We start from the raw sequence: 23,427 nt of genomic DNA, 5'->3' as shown, positions 1-23,427 counted from the left end.
ACATGATATGGTCGTTGATAATCTATGTGGTATTGCTACTTGGTGTATCGGATAATGCCACGTCATATAGATATTTGTCCGAAAATATATCTGATTTTTATAATGTAAAATTTGTACCTATGAGTAAATACACTAAAATTTTACACTTAGAGCATCCACAATGGAAACCCTCACATTTGAGGTCTTAAACGGGTCTTACATAGACACATCATTTCTTTATTATTTTTTAATAATAGTACCTAATAGGTAATCAACCACTCTAATGGAGATCTTCTATCAAAATGTCTAAATGTGTCCCACAAATTACTATTTATTAATGAAAAACAACAAAAACAACTCAAATAATGGAGACCCTCTATCAAAATGTCTAAATGGGTCCTACCATACCTAGCGGGGATGAGGAATCGAATCTCATCCCCATCCCCGCAATGGATTTTTTTTTTTATAAACATAAAAGTATTTTGTAGCCTCGAGCGCAATATTGTAATGTATTATCCAGCAAAGAGATTATGACTATGGTGAAGGAGAAGAGAGGGGCCAAAAGTGTGAGACATGAAAGGAGAAAAGAGAAAACTATGATAAGTGAGTGTCATCTGAAAGTCTGAGATAGACTCTGACGGTGTGAGTGGAATGATTTTAGGATTAGGGTTACAATTTATATAAAAGGGTAATAAATTAATTTTCTAAATTCGGGATGGGTTCGGGGTGGGTACATATATCCTCGTTACCCATCCTTTACTCGTGTTTTAAATAGAGAAAAAGTCAAACTCATACCCAAACTCAGTCAAAACGGGGAAAACCCGTCAAATTGGATTTGGTTCGGGTGGGTACCCGGGAGTATGAATTTTGTTGCCATGCCTATATCCAGCTTAGTTTGTATTGGGATCAGTGATAACATTTAGTTTCTCCATAATGAAAATAACTTATGATCTTTGATTAAATTTTCGGTTTTAACTTGCTTGTAAATAAGTTTGTGAGTGAATGTAGTTATGAAGAAACTCATCGATTTATTAGTTGTATGTCATGCTTTTCGACAAATTTGATTTGATATGGTATTATTATGTTATTTCATGGCCTCTGAAAACATTACAAGTTGGAGAAATTCTATTCTAAGTCCCAGGATAAATTTCAAGAAAAAAAACACACTAAAAAAGATGAAGAAAAAGGCAAAAATGTGTTGGAAGAAGGAGTTGTGCGTCCGGGCAAGATGGTATATGCCCCAGGTGTGCAAAAAGGTGTTGAAAATGCATTGTTTTAAGCACCAAACACAAGGTGCATGGATCCACGTGCGGCGCGCATGTGCGTCTATGAAAAAACAAATTTTCTAATGCTACGGGTTTGTGGGAAAAAAACTCAGATTTTCAGCCCAAATTTATTGGAAAATCAGTCTATAAATACAAAACATTTCGTTCACAAATTCCCATTCATAACGAAGCGATAAGAGGAAGGCATCGCTAGGAGCATTAAGGGAGTAATCTCTCCTCAACTTTTTTCTAAAGAGTGTTTTTTTTTTTTTTTTTTTTTGTAATTTGTTTATCATTACTACAAGTAACTAAACCCTAATTGGGTAGGATTCTGAGATGAACCTCAATTTGTTTGTTGGATCAATATAATTAGAGGCTTTTATTATTTAGAGATTTTATGATATCTATTTAATTTTTATATGCAAGTCTTAGTGCGTGAATGAAGCCCTAGGGAGTGTGACATACATATGGAATTTGATAGAACATAGAAACATGTGGCGCATAAGATACTGCCCGAGTCGTTGTCCCTGGTTATTTTTTTCAAATATTTCATTATAAATTTTATTCTTCCCCCTGGTAAGATATACAAGATAGAGCTACTTGTTTGTAAAACTACTAAGGTAAGAAAGAGTATGTGATGTACTTCTAAGATTCATAGACGAAGTTAGAGTCTTTAGAAACTTTGAGAGAGTAAGGCTCTACTTAACCAACCTTACGTAGGCATATGTGACCCTATAAAATTGACGATCCTGCATCCTTAGAGCGCGTATAACCTTTTATGAGAAAAGGAGTATTGATCAATCAACTCAATATTCTTCATGTTCCTGCTCATGATCAACTTGTTGATCCACTTACCAAGGCCTTGTCTCCCTCCAACTATGATACAATCAGAACAAACTCAGTATTTTCACTTCAGCAAATACCTTGAGTCTGTGAGGGGAATACCATTGTATACATGTAAGTGTCGTGTTACTACTAACACTAAGGTAATGTTGACATAACATCTAGCTATCAAGTCAGCTAGAGCAACTCCAGCGGTTCAGCTTTCATGCTATCCGCCAGCATGGAGTTCCTCCATATGGGAAAATTTGTTTGTATCACCATTGGGCTTCGCCACTTGTAATTTTGATTACTTTTCGAAGTAACTCAACTCTTTGCTTACTTTGATATAAATATTAATAGGGAAATGATAGATACCTTGATAAAATATATCAAGAAAATTTCAAAACAGTGCATTTGTTAACACCTTTCCTTAATTAAACACCATTACCTTCCTTGATTTTCGGCAAATAACAAATTTAATTGGCTGAGACATTTTCTTGATCAATTTTTGATAAAAACTCTAGATAAATAGCAATGCTCATATTAATAATATTAAGGTTAAATATGATTTTGATCTCTATAAAAATGTCAACTTTTCGTTTTAGTCTTTGGAAAAATTTGCTTCAACTTTTAATCCCTATAAAGAAAGAGTATGTGATATACTTCTAAATTTTTGTATTTTTTAATGAAATTATGCATAAATATATCTAATATTGTAAATATCACTCCAAAAAAAAAAATTGAATTTTTTTGAAGGACTAAAAATTAAAGAATTTTTTTACAGGAACCGAAAGAAAAAATTGACATACTTATAAGGACCAAAAATATATTTAACCCATAATATTACTACCATTTTTCTTAACATGATTTGTTGTCGTTGCTATAATTTTGACTAATCAATATGACCATTGTGAAACAAGCACAACATATGTGTTAATTTTATTTGTTTTTATGGGAAAATCTCGACACCTATAAATTGTGATCATTTACACATTTTCACATTCACAATTTTATCCCTTTGCTCTTAATTTTACACTCAATTTTACCTTCATAATTTTAACTTCACAACTTCATCTCTTTACTCTTCATTATTCGTTGTTTATATCTTCCCATGGATCCCAATCAATATAATTATCAACAATATGTGTTACATTTTATGCAAAATTGGCAACACCAAAGTTCTCAAAATTTCCAACTTTTGTCACCACCGACAAACCCAACCATTTTTCCATTGCCACCAACTAACCCTAACATATTTTATATACCTCAAGTGGATACCCCAAAGTGTAGAGTGTACTCGTTATGAACCTGAAACACCAAATGAATCGATGTCGAAATGTCAAGCTCAACAATTTTCTACTCAAGTTGGTCTTAAGAATATTACGTATGGGGAGGAAAAAAACATTCTGCTAGCAAAAAGCCTCGAGAGCTATTAACAAGGGATAATGATATACTTCTAGTTCAAACATGACTCAATATTTCAAAGGATCATACCGTGGTAAATGATCAAAAAGAAGACAAATTTTGTTAAGGATCGCTACTAATTATAATCAGTATCGTGGGCAGTTGCAAGAGAATGAACCTAGTCAATTAAAATCTCGATTTCATTGAATAAGTTGTCCCGTTCAATTTTTTTTTAGTGTTACAATTTAGATGTTGATGAAAAGAAAAGTGGAACCTCGGGGGAATAATATCATGAATAATGCACATGTTATGAACATAAATGGATGAGAGAATCGATTGCAACTTCTTCAACAAGAACAAAGATTTCTACCAGTGGGGCATACTCATAATCATCGAATCCAGAGACACCTTCAAGTTATGAACTTAATTCAACATCTCCAATGGAGCATCCCATGGGGTAAAAGGCGACAAAAAGGAAGATAAAGGGAAGCGCAAATGCAACTGAAATGTCTTCTAAGATTGTCTATGATACAATGGATAAAAGAGTAACAGTGATGGAAAAACTCGCACATCTTAAGGAGAAATAAAACATCTTAAAGAAAAATGAGCAAATGGAGTTTGAGCCAATGCAGGTCATCACGTCAGACATGTCCACGACGAATGAGAGTCAACATCGAGGTCATGAAAAATACTGTAAAATAAAAAAAAAAGCATGGATGTTAATTAAGATGAATGTTGTAGTATTATTAAAATTTAAAATTATGTAGTAAGACTAGTCGTTATTCAAACTAATTGTTGGTAAGACTAGTCGTTACTCAAATTAGCCGTTAGTAAGATGACATTATATATTTGTTTTTTGGTCAGTATCCTACACACATTTTAAATGTTGAAAAGTGAGGTGTCTGAAGTTCAAATTTCAACTCATGCATATATTATACAACGTCCCTACCAATTGATTGAGTTAAGCTCACGTGGTCAATGCCATTATATTTTTAATTGTTTCTAATTATGTATGTCATGAATTTAATGTTAATTTTCAATTATTGTTATAAAAATTTAAGTTTGATTTTATTTTTTTATTTTTTCGTATTAATATTAATTTAAAATAATTAAATTAATATTTTCACTTGTAATAAAATTAAATATGAATATATAATATTAATATGTGAGGTAAAGTTTCGAGACCTAAAACTTTTTAAAGTTGATCATTAGAGTTAAAAATGAATAATATGACGTGTCACAGTGAGACCCATAAAATAACAAAAGTAAGAAATCATCATTGTTAGTTTGTTTAATTTTGATGAACTATTTATAAACCAATCTCAATGCAATCACAAATTATTCAATCAATGGGAAAAAGTTGAGAATTGAATTAAATCATGATAAGCATTAGTCTAAGAATTTCAACAAATTTCAACTGCAGAGGATCTAAAACCAACCTAGTTTCATCCTCAGTCATTCTCCTGTCTCTATACTATTTTTGATACCTTGCTTTGTCGTTAGTTTTTTCTTTATGTCGACGCCAATGTCCTTATTCAAGGAAGTAAGTCGGTAAGTGGAAAAAACTATATGCCTATGATATCTTTTGGACTTTTTGGTGACCCTCTTGACCCCATATATGAGCTTGTTCGCCGCAAAAATTTGCAAAATCTTTCTGAATTTGTGTGGCTTTGCCAAGTTTAAAAGTCTCTACGTACGGTTTGATGTTTAGCCTCAATTTTCATCACATACTTTGTATTATTTTTCTACCCTTAAATGACACATATTTATGCTTGTGGGCGAAGCTAGTATTTCTCCCAAAATAATACAACACAAACAACGTGACGATAAAGAATGAGTGAATCTTAAAAATAAATTATTAACTTATCCGACGGACATGAGATATTTAAGTCCCACACATTATTTCAAAACCAGAAATGTGTTAATCATAAACAAAAATGAACGAAATAAATATCATGCTACAAAAAAAATGATATCAGTATTTCATCAAATGTCTTCAAAGCACATCTTGATCTTAGATCCACCATATACTGAGAATCTAGAAAAGTGGTCCGTTGAGTTTACCAAAAGTGAGGGCCAAATGAACGAAATTACAAAAATGGTACGGTTTGAAGTTTGAACGAATTGACAAATTACCGACATAGCCAATTAACCAATTTTGATTCCAAAGCTTAATGTTTCTAGGAATAATTCTTGGATGCACATAAGAATTTGAACTTTTCGTTTGATCACACATACAAAAAGTGCAATATTATAATTATCTGAAAATTAATGATCACTCCCTCCGATCTTAAATGTAGGGAAAAAAAAAGCACATCAATTAAGAAAATGAATTAATTACATTGAAATCATGTTAAAAAATGTACAACTTTTCAATTTTGCCCTTGTTATGTTTTAGTAATAATTAATGAAAGTGATTTTGAACTCATGGAGATAGGGTAAAATTGGAATAGTAGCATTTATTAGGTTGCTTTTACTATACTTTTTCTTACATTTGAGACCACAATTTTTTTGTTTTTTTCCCTACATTTGAGACCGGAGGGAGTATTATTTTTCTTTTATGTATATGAGTAAATAAAGTAATCAATATCCAATCCAAACCAAGTTGCTTGAGCTCCAGTGATAAGGAGCCCCTTTTGGAAAATACCGAGCTGGATTCCTAAAGGGAACAACGCTTGACCAATGTGCATGCCTCTATGCACGAGCTGGAAACCAGTGGAAAAGAAAAAAAAAAGTAATCAACGTCCACCAAAAAATTGTTCTATTTTCACTTAAAACTATATATATTCCACTTATAACCTTTTCCAACAATATTCATTGACCCCTCAAATGAATAAGTATTATTAATACTAAAATTATAAAAGAATCTATTTTAATACTAAAAAATATGATGCTAGTATAATTTTTTTTCTAGGGAATATGTTTTGAAAGAAAGAGTAATTAATCAATGCTTTCGGAACATTAATTAAGAAAATTATAAAAAGAAAATTTTAAATTAATTTTTCTTTTTATTAACTTTTTAAGGAATAATAACACAATTTACAATTCAATACATATTATATTTGTGTTTTAAGAGCATTGATTAACATTGGCCTAAAAGAAAATGAAGTATTACTCCTATTTTTACGAAAATTAGAAAAAACAAATCAGGGTATGATTGAAATAAATCAGAGAACCATGGGCAATCAACGAAAAAAGAAAGAAAGTATCATCTCTCACGGACCCTACGCTCTTGTGTCCCCATGCGATTCCGCACGTGACTACCTCATTTATACAATCCACAACCAATATCATATCGCCACGTGTCCTTCGTCGTTGATATTTGGTTCCACGAGTGACTAGTGAATCAACCGCTATCATACACTGTCACACACTTCAAAACTCTCTTCTTTTCTTCATTCATCAACTTAGATATTTTTCATTTTCCACTCCAATTCTCTCGAGATTCACAGATTCATCAAAGGTTCATCATAATCATAATCACAATCACATTTTCATATAATTTCTTCACTAAACTTAATCATTAATTTCATTAATTTCTCTTATTCTAAGTTTCGAATTGTTGCAGAAGAAAGAGTGAGTGAGTGAGTGGATCCATATCAAAGATGAGTCATAGCGTCTTTCATCAAACACTTCTTTGTCAAACATCAACGGTTGCGGAGCATCAAAGTAAGCGAGGAGTAATTGGTAATTCTTCTACTTTATTCCAATCGCAGCAGAGTGTTGATAAAGAAAAGAAGCTTTTCCTTTCTACAAATTTCCGCGGGAATCCAAGTTTCTTTGTTAGGAAACGGAAAGTAGCTATGGGAAGTAAACAAACTGTTCCGCGCGCCGTGTTAACGTCGAATGCAGCTTCTCAGGTATGCGTTGATCATCATTGCATCGTTTTGATTTCTTTGAATGTGATTATTGTGTTGTTAGTAGTTTTTACTGTTGCTCTGTTTGGCAATGACAAATTTCGAGCTATTAGCTTATAACTTATAGCTTATACGACTAAAATAGACTTGTTTGTCAATGAATCAAAGAGTTTTTTTGATTGTTTATTTTTCTTAACTTGGAATGGTATAATTACTTGCTTTTTGTGGCTGGAGTAGCTTTCGGAGAAGTTCAATCTCGAAGGAAATATAGAATTGCAGGTATTCAGCTGGCCTGATGAATTAAATTGTTTTTTATCAAAAAGAAATGAAATCATAGTAAATTAGTAATACATTAGCTAACAGTTGCTTTTACGCGATGGAGCAGGTCAATGTCGGTTCTTCAGGATCAGGAGCCGCAACGCAAGTAGATATTCAGCTTTCAAATACTAGTGGCTCAATGGTTTTACATTGGGGTGTTATATGTGAAAGTCAAGGGTATGTTCAGTATCAGAGTTTTCAAGTTATTTGGCTATTTATCAAGTGTTTAAGTTGTTTTGTATTGCAATATATCTTGTTACTTGAAGGAGATCTTTTTCCCTTGTTTACTGTTTCCAGGAAGTGGGTACTTCCTTCTCGTCGCCCAGATGGAACTCAAGTTTATAAGAATAGAGCTCTCAGAACCCATTTTGCTAAAGTAAGTTCCAACAACAACTACGAAAGAAAAAAGGTTTCTTAACCTGAGTTGACTGGTTCAAATATTGATTTACTTATTGTTTGACTATTTTTTCTTTTATTCTTCTCTTATTAGTCTGGCTCTGGATCCTTACTTAAGATAGAAATTGATGATCCGGCTGCACAAGCCATTGAGTTCCTTATAGTTGACGAAGCTCAGAATAAGTGGTGCGCTTATCATAATCTAGCCTTTTTATATCCCTATATATAACCCGCAGTGTTGTTGTGAAATTGAATATAGTTATTTTCTCTTTTTTTCTTTTCTAAGTAAAGGTATAAAAACAATGGTGGTAACTTTCACATCAAGTTACCAGTAAAAGATAAGGTAGCTCAGCAAGTTTCAGTTCCTGAAGACCTTGTACAAATTCAAGCATATATTAGGTGGGAGCGAAAGGGCAAGCAGTCATACAGCCCGGAGCAAGAGAAGGTCAGTAATCAAGTCATGTTCATGTCTTTGCATTTAGCTGCAAAGTTTTGCTTCCTATAATGTTCCTTTCAGCTTATTCTTTTTATGATTTTCATGGTTTCCTATTTGGTTTGGTTTACTTTCCAATTTCATTGCTACGGTGCTTTGATGCTTTGTCTTAAGAGAATATATCGAACCTGTTTTTGTGATCTATCCAGGGTACACACCCTTGATTACACCCAGCAAGCATAACGTCTGAAAAAAGACCAGTTTCTTGAATCTACTATTAATGTTATGCTTATGTATGCTCAAACAAATTTTGCTATCACCCCTAACTTCCTGGTCCATGTCATTATTTTTACTTGGTCTTGGTCCTCATTTACAATTATTTCATGATCCTACATATGTAATTGGTTTTAAGGCTCACTCACTGGTTTCAGTGTATAGTTTCCATGAAATATTAGTTAGTAATAATGATGATAATAGTCCTTCTTTTTAATAGGTTCACAGCTAGTACTGTGTAGTCCATATAGTTCTGTAGATAATTCGACATAGTCTGGGAAATGGATTTTATCACATTGCTGTCATTTTCTTGTAGTTGTCGGAACTTGGGATTTTGAATTCAACAAAGTGTTAGCTAAATACATTTCAATTTTTAAGTCAGAACTAATGCATTTTGTCTTCCAATGCATTGTTTTATTAGATTTTTCCTTTTTTTTAGGAGGAATATGAAGCGGCTCGACGTGAGTTATTGGAGGAAGTAGCTAGGGGTACTTCTGTACAAGACATTCGTGCAAGGTTGACTAACAAATCTAACGATGTTGAAGTAAAGGAGCCTAACAAAGCTAATGCTGCTGAAGTAAAGGGGTCTTCTGCTTCAAAAACAAAGACCATCCCTGATGAACTTGTACAAATTCAAGCTTTTTTACGCTGGGAAAAAGCGGGGAAGCCTAATTATTCTCCAGAACAACAACTTGTAACCTTATCAAATCCTTTCTCATATCTTCTTTTCTGCTGACATTATAGTGTTCATTTCACCTAATCAGGCTTTTTTGCTCTCTTTTCGTAATTGACTTAGATTGAATTTGAGGAAGCAAGAAAAGAATTGCAAGCTGAGCTTGAGAAGGGTGCTTCTGTGGATGAGATACAAAAGAAGATTGCCAAAGGAGAGATAAAAACAAAAGTTTCCAAGCAATTGAAAAACAAACAATACTTCCGCGTTGATAGAATACAAAGGAAAAAAAGAGATTTGATGCAGCTTATCAACAGAAATGCTGCTAAAAACATAGACCAACAACTTGCAGATGCAGACCAACAATTTGTAGATGCTCCAAAGTCTTTGACAATAATTGAAAGATACGCCAACGCAAAGGAAGAAGAATATGATACTGATAGTGTTTTGAATAAAAAAACTTTCAAGCTTGCTGATAAAAATATTTTGGTTAGACACTTTCATCAACATGCTGTTTTTTTTTTCATCTCTTTTTGCCAGAAGGTCTTCTTTTGGTTATGATTCTAATTTTAATTCAATCATTCTTTAAGGTCCTCATTACCAAAGATGGAGGTAAGATTAAGGTTCACCTGGCTACAGACTACAAAACACCTGCTATAGTTCACTGGGCCTTATCCAGAACAACACCTGGAGAATGGTTGGTAAGTGTATAATGTTAAATCTAAAATTTACTTGAGAGTTGAATGTTTTAATTGATGTATCTGTTGCGTGTATATCTCATTGCGTTTGTATTTACATGAAATGTAATGTCAATCTTAGGCACCACCTGCAAGTTCTCTGCCCCCTGGGTCTGTCATTATGGATAAGGCTGCAGAAACACCCTTTAAAGCTGGTTCTTCATCTGATCCTTTTTCTGAGGTTTCTATAATTACAATCTGAATTTTTTTTAATCTCTTAGGTCTTTGATGTCTGAGTTTAAAAAATCTGATAATATTAATACAATTTTCAGGTCCAGTCCTTAGATATAGAGGTCAGTGATGACACATTTAGAGGATTAACTTTTGTCATTCTATCAGACGGAAAGTGGCTAAAGAATAGCGGATCAGATTTTTCTATTGAATTTGGTGGGAAGAAGCAGATACAAAAGGTTACACTTCGTGGAATTGTATCAGTGGTTCCCCTAACTCGACATGCATTGATCGATGTCAGAATGTTATTTTGATTGACAAGACTTTTTTTCCATTGAAGGATGTTGGTGATGGCAAAGGTACAGCTAAGTTCTTGCTTGATAAAATAGCAGATGTGGAAAGTGAGGCACAAAAGTCTTTTATGCATAGGTAAGTAATCCATAAAAAAGTTTTAATGCTTTTTTTAAATTGTTGCTATCTGTCATTGTCATTAAGTACTAGAAATAAAGTTTTAATACAAGGTCTTAAGAAAACATGGTTTGCTATTGCTTTTATCGGGAGGCAAGTGGCTTGAAGACTGGCCTAAGGTCTTCAACCGATAACTGTAGTCTTATAGGAAAATTGAACATCCTGGGCCACCAATGCCAAATACTATTTCTCCATTTTTGCATGCATTGTGTATATCAAAGGTTTAGTTAAGCTGCCTCCAATTATTTATTATACACTAGGTACTGAGTTTGTCCAGACTTGCTATGACAACAAAACAGGTGAAAAAGTTGGAGTGGGAATTAACTGGCTCTTATACCATGTTGACTAGAGGGATTTTGAAGATTTAGACTTGGGAAAAGTGTGAAATGCTTGAGTGATTAGCACTCAGCAGATTAGATATATTTATGCACATCCTAATTTATTTTGGAATGACTAATGTTTAGTGTTATGTTGTGGATAGGGATAGAACCTTCAACATCCTTATCACTCAAATCCTTAAGTAACTCTCCCACCCCAGCTACCAAGCCAACCATATATCCCTTTAAACACTTTCAAACAAATTACTTTCTATTTCCAAAATGCAGAATATTTCTACATAAATTACTATAGTTGTGGACCAAGGGTCAACTTTAAAACAGTGGTCTAATAGGAAACTATTACTTATACATAAAATTTTAGTATACAACTACACTGATAATGGTTCTAAATGTTGGATATTAAAGCCAACAAGAAAATAGACTCAGTGCTGCTGAGATGAGAGCGTTATGATGGATGTGTGGTTACACATGATTAGATGGGATCAGAAATACAATTAATAGGTGAAATATTGTGGTAGCTTCCATCGTAAAAAAGATGGTAGAGTCTCGTAGAAGAATGGGTAAGGAGGGTTGAAAAAATGGATTATAATGCAGTAGTTATAAATAGAGGCAGACCAAGAAAAACTATAAGCCCAACTACTAAGAATGATGTAGAGGTAAATGGTTTATTATTGAACTTGTTCTATGTATGAGTTCACCAATATTGGCATCTTGTATTCCTTGACTGCACGCTGTGAGTTCACTAATATATTCTCTTTGATCTGAAACAGCCCATAATGTACTCACCAAAATACTTAATAGAATCTGGGTGAGTCACTTATACATCTGTTTTTGCAGATTTAATATTGCAGCGGATTTGATGGATCAAGCCAAAAATGCTGGTCAATTGGGTCTTGCGGGTATTTTGGTGTGGATGAGATTTATGGCTACGAGACAGCTCATATGGAACAAAAATTACAACGTGAAGCCACGGTGAATTTCCTATAATTGTTTATTATCACTTGGTTTATGCACTTCAGAGATTAATTTTTTTTAAGCCTTCCGGAAAATACCCCTTCTGGTCTCTATTATGAGAGAAAATCCACTTTTTAGGTACATCATTTGTTGAATGAACCTAAAAAGTGGATTTTCTCTTATAATAGAGACCGGAGGCCGGAGGGAGTATAAATTATAATCACAATATCTTTCTTTCTGCTTCAGATTTGGTCAGTTTATTGCCTTTCTTTTGTGAACAGGCTAATTCATTTCTCATATTATATCTATTTGTCTATGCTTAATCTCTTCTGATCATAATCATCGGTTACTGATTGGAACAGTGAGATAAGTCAAGCCCAGGATAGGCTTACAGAGTTGCTCCAGAACATTTACGCAAGTTATCCAGAGTACAGGGAAGTTGTGAGGATGATCCTTTCCACTGTTGGTCGTGGAGGTGAAGGTGATGTAGGACAGCGTATTCGAGATGAAATCCTAGTCATCCAGGTAGATATGATTTTTATTTGCTTTTCCTTAGTTTCTGCACATTTCTCTCCTCTCTACATTGATCTTAAATACAAGTAAAATTTCTGTTCGGTTTGTAGAGCAAAAATGGTTGCAAGGGTGGAATGATGGAGGAATGGCACCAGAAGTTACACAATAATACTAGTCCTGATGATGTTGTAATCTGTCAGGTAATATGCTGTTGTTGATCTCTTTGTAATACTTATGGTTTCCTTGTCATCACCACCTTTGATATTTTGCTAAAAATTTCCCCAGGCACTAATTGATTATATAAGTAGCGACTTTGATATTGGTGTTTATTGGAAAACATTGAACGACAATGGAATAACAAAAGAACGTCTTCTGAGCTATGACCGTGCTATCCGTAATGAACCCAATTTTAGTAGAGATCAGAAGGAAGGTCTTTTGCGAGATCTGGGACACTACATGAGGACATTGAAGGTTGGATTCATATGTGGCTTAAATTGAGTTCTATTTTTCTTTCTTATTCTTCTTTTCCAGCTAGTGATTTCACATTTATTGAAATTGTTGTTGGCTTCTATTCAACATTTTTCTCTTTTGTCATGGTTCTTATTGTTCTGCTAAACTGGGTGCATAAACATTGGAATACGATCACGATAGATATGTTGCACTATATCCCTGATACCATAAGATAATGAACAAATTGTAAATAAATTTGTACTGGATAAAGTTTGTTGTTGGTTTGTTGCTAATGATAAGCTGCAAGGGGGAAGGGCAAGGTTGATTTGAATTACTATCTTGCATTCTAGAGACACCCACTACTGCAACAAATTATTTGAATAATTGTTGATTAATCCTTGGTTTACTACCAATACCCTTAACATATTTGGCCAACTTTTCAATTATGTTTTATCAGATGATGATGTTGGTTTGATTATATAATATGCAGGCGGTTCATTCAGGTGCAGATCTTGAATCTGCTATTACCAACTGCTTAGGCTACAAATCTGAGGTAACAAGATTGTAAAGACTTCTGTTTCCCAGGACAGTTTTTCTTATATTTTTAGAGATCATGCTATGAATTTATACTCTTCTATTCCTCAGGGTCAGGGCTTCATGGTTGGGGTGCAGATAAACCCAGTGCCTGGTTTACCATCTGGTTTTTCTGTAATGTCATCTTACTTTTTATGATTTTTTTTGGTGATACTGTTATACCTCTTGAACTATAACAATTATTTGTCTGATCTATCTCAAGCAGGATTTGGTTCAGTTTGTCATGGAACATGTTGAAGAAAAGAATGTTGAACCTCTGATTGAGGTATATGCTACTTTAATACTGTAGTAAATAGAATACACACACAAAAATGCTTAAAGAGACGATTCTATCAATGGGCTGATTACAATTATTACAAATATATGTTATTTACAATACCCCCCTCAAGCTAGTAAAGGGATATCTATCATTCCCATCTTGCAAGTAAGTTGGTTTAAATGTTCTGTTGGTAATCTCTTTGTTAACACCTCTTCCAGAAGATGCCCAGAAGGAACGTAGATTGTAGTTATCAATCTATTATCTAGATTTTCTATAATGAAATGTCGGTCTATCTCAATATGTTTTGTCTTGTGTCATTGCTGAACATGATTACGAGTAATGTTGATGGTCAATTTATTGTCGCAAAACAACTTAATAGGGCCTTCACACTGTATTTCCAAAACTTCTAGCATAATTTTCGTCCATAATAGCTCACAAATTCCTTGTGCCATTTCTCTAAATTCTGCCTCAATGCTTGATCGAACTACTACACTTTGCTTCTTACTCCTCCAAGCAACAAAGTTCCCACATAGGAGGGTACAATAGTCTGAAGTTGATATTCATATTCATCATTCACTGAACCTGCATAATCATCATTAGTATACGCCTACATAGCCAGGCTTCACACTTTTAAACAAGAGTCCTCTCCCTAGATGGCCTTCGAGAAATTGTAGATCACGATCTGCAACTTGCAAATGTCTCACACCCTTGGATCATGCATGAATTGACTCACCACATTAACTGCATAAGCCAAATCCGAGGATGAATGCTGAAAGTAGTTGAGACCATGTGATTCATAATCTTCATAGGCTCCACTCTTTAAAACAAGAGTCCTCTCCCTGGATTAACTTTGAGACTGTACATCTACAATGTGAGTATGTGACCCTAACAAGTAGCCGAACAAATTTTAAGATAGAGAACGATAATACCTTAGAACTTGGGCTTATGGCCTTACTCAAAACTACAAAATCAACTTGTTAGGCGAGGGATGTCCACCACTTATAACCATTATTTAGACTATATCACTATCCATTGTGGGACTTTTAACACAGGATCAAACCATAATCGTAATTCTAAGACTGTACATTTTTTATCTCGTTCCCTCCTTTATCTTAAATTCTTCACACAACGCAAATAAAAAAATATGTTGAAATATGGAAAACCTCCTCGAGGGATAATTTGATATACTCAACAATATTTCTCATTCTGATAAAATAGAATTAAGATGTTCTCTAGATAAATCGTAACAGTTTGCACATATCCCCTACACTTCTGCTATTGATATGTGAATGATTGTTTTGAATAGGGTTTGCTAGAGGCTCGTCAGGATCTACGGCCATTACTCCTCAATAAGTCTCAAGGTCGCCTGAAAGATCTTTTATTTTTGGATATTGCCCTTGATTCTGCAGTTAGAACAGCAGTGGAAAGGGGATACGAGGAATTAAACAATGCTGGACCTGAGGTGATTCCCTGTTTTGGGGGTGTAATAGTTCTTAAATGTTGATATATGTATTTATTTTTAAAATCAGTATTTTATAGAACTTAAATATGCAAAGATATGACACCTGATATGCTGATGTGTGGACTATGCAGAAAATAATGTACTTTATCTGTTTGGTTCTTGAAAACCTTGCACTTTCATCGGACGACAATGAAGATCTTATATACTGTTTGAAGGTATAGTGATATGTTCATTTTTATTTCATACTCAGTGGTCATATCATTATTTCAAGACCCTTAGGCTCATCTCTCATCTGAAAAAAGATTCACTACACTAGAAAAGAGTTGGGTGGTGCATTTCTTTAATACTGTTTTGCTTTAAATGCAAGCTGAACTTCATTGACGGTGGCAAAGTAGGATTCCAGTTACTACCATAAACATTTAAATCCATTATGAGGTTGATTCTGGACAGAGCCATGACCCTTTCCATCTTCTTATTTTCAGCTGTTCATTATGCACAAATATTTTTTTCTTTTTTTATCTTGGTCAGTTACACAGTTTATGATTATTTAAAATAATATCAAATGACGTGGGAGTTTTATTAATGCTTGTTCCATATTAATTTGAAATTGATTTGTGCAAAATCAAACACCTCAAAACTGATTTTGAAGGGATCATGATAATACTAGAAGAGAAATGGAAGTAATGTCTAAGTTATTGTAGATGTTCACGGTCTATCTGTCTAGCTAAATGAAAATCATAATTTAATATTTGTTATTTTTTTATTTTTAAAGGGATGGAATCTTGCCTTAAGCATGTGTAAAGGTAAAGACACTCATTGGGCATTGTATGCAAAGTCAGTTCTTGACAGAACACGCCTTGCACTCACAAACAAGGCAGAGTCATACCAGAAAATTCTTCAGCCATCAGCAGAATATCTTGGATCATTACTTGGCGTGGAAAATTGGGCTGTATGTATTTTATAATTTTATTTAATTTTTCTGTCTTTGTGCTCTTGTTTCTCTCCTGAATATCTCCTCTTGCAGGTGGAAATATTTACTGAAGAAATTATCCGTGCTGGTTCTGCTGCTTCTTTGTCTACTCTTGTAAATCGACTAGATCCAGTACTCCGAAAGACTGCTAATCTTGGAAGGTGGGATTCTTCATGCTTGTTCAACTTGAGTCAATGATTTCGTCTTCAGTATAATATAGCACACTTAAACTGTCATGTCATTATTTGGTTGCTTTGATATTGTTGGCTTGCTAACACAATTCTAATTTCCTGGAACAGTTGGCAGGTTATTAGTCCAGTTGAAACCGTTGGATATGTTGAGGTTGTGGATGAGTTGCTAGCTGTTCAAAATAAAACATATGAGCGACCTACAATTTTGATAGCCAAGAGCGTGAGAGGAGAGGAGGAAATTCCAGACGGTACAGTTGCTGTCCTGACACCTGATATGCCAGATGTTCTTTCTCATGTATCTGTACGGGCAAGAAATAGCAAGGTATCGTCCGTCCTTCCGATAACAGGTTCTTTTGGCTTATATTTAAAGATGCTACTGTTGAATGATGGACCTATGTATTTCATGTTTGATCAGCAGGGCATAGTCAAATAAGGCTCTGTCACTGTCACTCCTCAAATATAATGACACATTGACATTGCAGTATATTGTCGTCAAACTGTAAATTTATGCACTTTGTCAAAAATTTATGCACTTTGTCAAAAATTTATAACTTTTCAAAGAAATTATTTAAAATTATGTTACAAACAATATTGCTTCAATTTAGACTGATTTGCAATTTGATTATCATTAAATTCAACACTCTTACGGTGAACTTATGTGGATTAATATGATGTTCAAATTCAAACTTGACCAATTTACAATGTTGTCACTTGTAATACTTGACAAACTTGCACCATTCACTAACCTTTTATTGACTGATTTTCATTAATCTAAAAAAAAATTTATAAAATAATTATCATATCCATATTGCATGGTGATTTTTTAAAAATTGGATATAATAAGCATGCAACTAATTACAATATAGGTCATATTTTATTAAGTTCATAAAGAAAATATGTGTGCCTGATGATACATCTTTAGAGTTCAAAGCAAATTTTTATTAATGTAAAATTATATGAGCATGGTAAATAGTAAGATAATTATTTCTTAGCATGATAAATGATAAGATATGGTTAGGACTCTCTAGCATTGGCTGATTCATGTTGCTCTGCCCATCGAGTGGAAAAAGGCCTAGTTTTTGTGTGATAATTGATAAGATATTATTTATTTCTAATTAGATTTTCTTATGCGTTGATTGGAAGAACTAAGGTTTTAAGTTTTCCAGGTGTGTTTTGCGACATGTTTTGATCCCATTATCTTTGCTGAACTCCAAGCAAATAAAGGAAAGCTCTTGCGGTTAAAGCCTACATCTGCTGAGGTTGTTTATAGGTAACATTTATACTTTAGCTTCGAGTCTCAAAGCTGCTGTTTTATTAGTTTACACTTTAGGTACCCATATCCTTTTCCGTGATGATGGAATGCCTTTTTGCTAAAAGGTTCAATTTACACCCTGGTGAACAACCTAAGTTGCAGTTTAATTACCATCTTAACACTATTTTGTTGGGGTTCTTACAGTGAGGTCAAGGAAGGTGAGAATATTGATGACAAATCAACCGACTTGAAAGAAGTTGATTCTATTCCATCTTTATCTTTGGTCAAAAAGCAGTTCAGTGGTAGATATGCTATCTCTTCTGAAGAATTCACTGGTGAAATGGTTAGATTTTAAAAATGCGTCGTTAAATTTAAGTATTTCTTGTTGTTTTTACTTATGTCTGTCTATCTAGCCATTATTTGGCCAAACACCTGTTATGTTATGACACTGTCGCTGGTCTAGTTTAGTGGTCCTTCAGTATAACTTGTGTTTTCCCAGGTTGGAGCAAAATCCCGTAATATCTCGTACTTAAAAGGAAAGGTGCCTTCTTGGGTTGGAATTCCTACCTCGGTTGCCATCCCATTTGGAGTTTTTGAACACGTTCTCTCTGATAAGTCAAATCAGGTTCTACTTATTATCCCTTATTTTCTACACGATATTATGCTGCATAAATGAGCTTTGCAGCTCGTATTCTGTGGTTAATACTTGTTAGGATTTACCATGCATATCCACTTGTTAGATATTTCTTTTGTTTAGGGAAGAAATTATTTCAGTAATACATAGTCAAACTAACATTGGCTTCTGATTCTGGCCATTGAGTTGCTAACCTATTGCATTTGAACCTGGAAAATTATAAATTTTAAAAAATACATCCATTGGAGCATAATTTTAAATATAAACTTTAATGTAATAATTCAATAATCATAAATTTTATGATAAGTGAACTTTTCGTATTATGTCTCGAGTAACCCTATTGTAAAATGGGCTTCCCCTGGCTTCTCAAAGTTGCTGTATGAGTGTTATAGTCAGGGAGTATTAGAATAAGGTTCGTGCCAAGAACCTACTTCTGGCAAAGGCGAACATTAAAGTCTGTTAGTCCTTAGGACTCAATCTCAAAGATTACTTAGGCACCTATGACATCTAGTTCTTTATTTTTCATTTACTTTATATAAGTCTCTCTTGTAGTTTAACAATCTCGAATGGCATATTAATCAACAGGCTGTTGCCGAGAAGATCGATATTCTAAAAAAGAAGTTAACTGAAGGAGACTTCAGTGTCCTCAAGGAGATTCGTGAAACAGTTTTACAGTTGAATGCACCTCCCAAGTTGGTATGTTCTTTTTAATCTTAGGCTTAACATTGGCATGATATGACATTCTTAGTTCTATCTTTGATTATTATAGTTGCATATGAAAATGAAGAAAATTATTTTATTTTCCTTGAAAGTAGAAAAATATTTAAGGAATTAGCAAAACATCTGTACATTAAGCCGTACCTAGAAAGTAGGAAGACAGTCTCCTCCTTAACAAACAATTTTTTTTATGGAGATCTGTATAAACACCGGAAATAGCATCCACTCCTAGGTGTACATAGTGAAAGATGTTCGACGAAATTCAGGAACTGATCGGCAACAAAAATTACAAAAGGTCTTGCTAAATGAATTTATTGAAAATTTGATTTGTATAGATAATCTCGGGGAATGAGACGAGAGAGAAATGGAGGTAAGGAAATATATAAAGGAGAAGTGTAGAGGGAGAGAAGAAGAAAAGAAATAAAGGGGCAAATTCCCCTTCCCTCCAATTATGACTCAAAATAGTTGTGGAATGAGTTGACGACTACTTTGGTTATTTATTTATCAAAATAGTTCTGGAATGAGCTAACAACTGCTTTGGTTATATATATAAATTTCATAACTGCCTTCATATTTCTTATCCCTTACAATCCCAAGTAACCAATGCCACATCAAGCTTCTTCACTTTCAAGCTGTGCGAATTTGAGTTCTAAGCTTATTTATGTCAACATCATGCCATATACATTGGGTTTTTGGCTTCTTCCTGTCCCCCATTTCCCATAAAGGCATACTGTAAATTACTTTTATTTTTCCCCCTCCCTTCCCCTGCATTCCTTAAAACGCCCTCTGGGCCTCCTCTGCCCTTCGTCTGTAAAGGTTTTATCATAATCAGCTTACTTTATGCATATCATGTATATCAATCTGTTCAAGATATTGGCCCAGATTTATAGCACAAGAGATATAGTAAAGGAAATAAATCAAAAAAGAATAAAGCTACATATCAGCCTAAAAACTAATTAAAAAAACAACTTAAATAAGGTTAAAGAATCTTTCTCTAGTCACTGTACTTTAATGGAGTTCCCATTTCAAGCATGTATTCAATATTTACTTGTAAATTGGTTTATTATGGTCATACAGATGAAACCAATGAATTGATTATTTCAGATAGAGGAGTTGAAAACTACGATGAAGGGTTCTGGGATGCCTTGGCCGGGGGATGAAGGTGAAAAACGCTGGGGACAGGCATGGACAGCTATAAAAAAAGTGAGCCTTCGCTCCATATACTCTATTTGATGCCTTTGTCATTAAAAGTATATATCATGCTCCAAAATGAAAAAAAATTATTTTCTTGTATATTTGGGCCACATTCCACTACTCTTGCATTTTCAACACAGGTCAACATAGATTTAAAAAAAAAATTAATGAGGTGTTTTTGGAGGTTTATCTTTACATGTTATCGTTCATATTAAATACTTTGTACAAATAATGTGTTATGGAAATCACATGTTCTCCAGATTTTATTGCCCTAAAGTAATGTTTACATAACTTTTCTGGATTGATTTTTTAGTTGCGAATTTATTGACTCTTTCATAACGATCAATAATGCATTGACCCTTGATATGACACATAGAATGACCCTTAATATGACACATAGAATGGGTTAAAGTAAATAGACTGAAGTTTGTGGCAATGGTTTTCTTTCACCATGCAGTTTTATGTAAAATCCAGTCTCCACTTATTTTTCTCATTCCTCGTTGATGTTCTTTAGTTTTCCTCAGTTGTTACACTGGGGCATCTTATTTCAAATTTTATTGCTCATTGATCAACATCATTGATTTGCTTGACTCAAAAAAAGGTCTGGGGATCAAAGTGGAATGAAAGAGCATACTTCAGCACAAGAAAAGTGAAGCTGGACCACGATTATCTTTCCATGTCAGTCCTTGTACAAGAAGTGATTAATGCTGACTATGCTTTTGTCATCCACACAACTAACCCGACCTCTGGAGACTCTTCAGAAATATATACTGAGGTATGGTTAATAATTTCATGATTCTTTGCCTATGCTTCCACACATTTGCAGAAACATATTCACCATTTGAAGAGATTATGGCAATAAGCAGACATTTTGTGCGACTCTCTTTTGATATAGGTTGTAAAGGGACTGGGTGAAACACTGGTTGGAGCTTATCCCGGCCGTGCTTTGAGTTTTATCTGCAAAAAACATGATTTGAACTCTCCTCAGGTGATTTTGTTATAGAATTTTTTTTCAATGTTGTTTATGCTTGGTGCTTGTTATCATTCTTGTAATGATTATTTTGGAAGTTATAGGGTCAGTCTTGAACAAGAGGGGCGAAAACAATAGAGAATAATAACATTATGTTGACAGTAATGGGCATGCCATTTTGTATGTTACTTATCCGTACCGTATCTATCTTATAGATAGTTTCTCAATCCCTATCAAATAAGGAACACAATTCATGAAAATAAAGTAATACATAAATAATAATGATGTGGTGAGATAGTTTTAGATACAGTAACAATTATGGCTAGTTTTATAACACCATATTGAACATATGAAATTACCTTTACATGTACTGCATCTGTTTCATAATTTGCCATTATTTTTCTAATGGTTCTGGGCTTCTTTAGGTCTTGGGTTATCCTAGCAAACCTATTGGGCTATTTATAAGACGGTCAATAATTTTTCGATCTGATTCCAATGGTGAAGATCTCGAAGGTTACGCTGGTGCTGGTCTATATGACAGGTAAACTTCGATATCTATTCTTCGATGAGCATCTTTTGTAGAACAAATGGAATTTGATGAACTAATCCAACCACATGTTTAATTTATATTAATGAAGTGGCTTCCAGTGACTCTTTACGTCAGTAATAAAATATGAAGATGAGGTAAAAATTATGTCAAAGACGACTCATTAGTCATTCCAATTAAATTGAACATGAATGTGTCCAGCAGAACTTACCCTTAGCTTAACAGTGTTGGCCAGCACAATGCCCATACCATATTGATGGTCTCCTTATAAAGGTTAGGGTAGGGACAAATCCTTCTGACGTGGCTTGGATGAGGTCCCTCTCTGTTACCTTGGTAGTGTGTTGTAGAGGGGACAAGCCCTCTTGGTCAGATTGCTTTTGTTGACCTTTTGTTGGGCTTAGTATGACACAGGCCCTTATGAACATGTCTGAATAGTTGCCCCCAACTTAGTGCCGAGCTAGTACTGGGAGATGAAAGCCATGGTGTTGAGATGCAGGCTTCAGCATCAAGATGAATTTGACGCTTTGTGTAACAAGGTTTCACAGATTCACTTAACGGTCAATGATCTGGATTGACAGTTTTACAAGGTTTCGTAGAAGCACTTGAAGTTCAACAATGAGGATGGGTTGCAAACTTTCTTTCCCAGAAACATATGTTTTCCCATTTCCTAGGAAGATAATCTTCCTCACTAAAACCGTTGGATTCACCCTAATGTTCCGTTGAATACCCTCCAACAAGTACTCCATGTCTCGTGATCTTTGTTCTCTGTAAGGATCCTGATCATGGATATTGGTTTATCTGGAGGTTGGAGTCAGAACTGCCCCTTCTTCGGCTAGTTTTTTAAGATATTTTAAGAATGGAAATACGAAACCACTCCGAGAGCTTATAGACTCACCAGCAGTTATCAGTTTCTGTATGAAATTTCAGTTTGCGATATATTGTGTACACTAAGAGATTGATTTATCCTGTGAAACAATCGTTTCGCAATTCTATATCATGTTATCTGGGATGGTTAACCAAGTTTTCTTTCTGAACAGTGTGCCAATGGATGAAGAAGAGAAAGTGGTGCTAGATTACTCATCAGATAAACTGATGACTGATGGCAGTTTTCGCCAGTCAATCTTGTCAAGCATTGCCAGTGCAGGACATGCAATCGAAGAGTTGTACGGCACTCCTCAGGACATTGAAGGTGTAGTCAAGGATGGAAAAATCTATGTTGTCCAGACCAGACCACAAGTGTAGGTAGTCTCATAACAGCTAAGCCACACATCTCAACTAAGTTCGTCACCATATTGCACGGTAACTTCAAATCAAACGTGAGTAGCTTCTTGAAAAATTGAGAGCTTTGGTTTGTACCTTCAATGTAACTTATATATATGAAAATAAAGAATAATTTATGTGTAACTATAGAATAATGTAAATATGGAAACATGCAAATGTTTCTATTTTTTTCCCCCTCTTACTATATGTAAAATCTGAATTCTATTCTTCTCAGTCCATGTTGTATTTTTACTTGAAGTCTACCGTCAATGATTAAATAATAAAATACACACAAATTTATTATTTTAGTATTTGTATTTGGAGTAACT

General features: G+C 34.2%; 1 protein-coding gene across 1 annotated transcript; it reads left to right on the top strand.

Moving 5' to 3' along the window:
- Positions 1-6,777: 6,777 nt before the first annotated feature.
- Positions 6,778-23,401, top strand: LOC25501479 (alpha-glucan water dikinase, chloroplastic). Its single transcript, XM_013590717.3, has 34 exons — positions 6,778-6,933; positions 7,039-7,330; positions 7,565-7,606; positions 7,713-7,822; positions 7,943-8,021; positions 8,136-8,227; positions 8,333-8,486; positions 9,187-9,441; positions 9,544-9,906; positions 10,008-10,118; positions 10,237-10,335; positions 10,427-10,564; positions 10,666-10,754; positions 11,969-12,103; positions 12,448-12,610; positions 12,709-12,798; positions 12,884-13,069; positions 13,539-13,601; positions 13,694-13,756; positions 13,848-13,907; positions 15,208-15,363; positions 15,495-15,578; positions 16,136-16,312; positions 16,388-16,494; positions 16,633-16,846; positions 17,691-17,794; positions 17,981-18,119; positions 18,276-18,401; positions 18,996-19,106; positions 20,232-20,330; positions 20,923-21,096; positions 21,217-21,309; positions 21,717-21,832; positions 22,876-23,401. Exons 2-34 carry the CDS (start codon positions 7,076-7,078, stop codon positions 23,078-23,080), a joined length of 4,452 nt encoding a protein of 1,483 aa, XP_013446171.1. The 5' UTR covers positions 6,778-6,933; positions 7,039-7,075; the 3' UTR covers positions 23,081-23,401.
- Positions 23,402-23,427: the final 26 nt, after the last annotated feature.

This window comes from Medicago truncatula, chromosome 8, assembly GCF_003473485.1.
Source record: "Medicago truncatula cultivar Jemalong A17 chromosome 8, MtrunA17r5.0-ANR, whole genome shotgun sequence".
Lineage (NCBI taxonomy): Eukaryota > Viridiplantae > Streptophyta > Magnoliopsida > Fabales > Fabaceae > Medicago > Medicago truncatula.
This window is presented reverse-complemented; position numbering and strand designations above follow the sequence as displayed.

Excerpts from the sequence above, each read along its gene's own strand:
- LOC25501479 (XM_013590717.3), top strand. The coding sequence starts at position 7,076 with ATGAGTCATAGCGTCTTTCATCAAACACTTCTTTGTCAAACATCAACG. Across the intron at positions 8,022-8,135 it reads TCAGAACCCATTTTGCTAAA|TCTGGCTCTGGATCCTTACT; the intron begins GTAAGTTCCAAC and ends TTCTCTTATTAG. Across the intron at positions 9,442-9,543 it reads ATTCTCCAGAACAACAACTT|ATTGAATTTGAGGAAGCAAG; the intron begins GTAACCTTATCA and ends TAATTGACTTAG.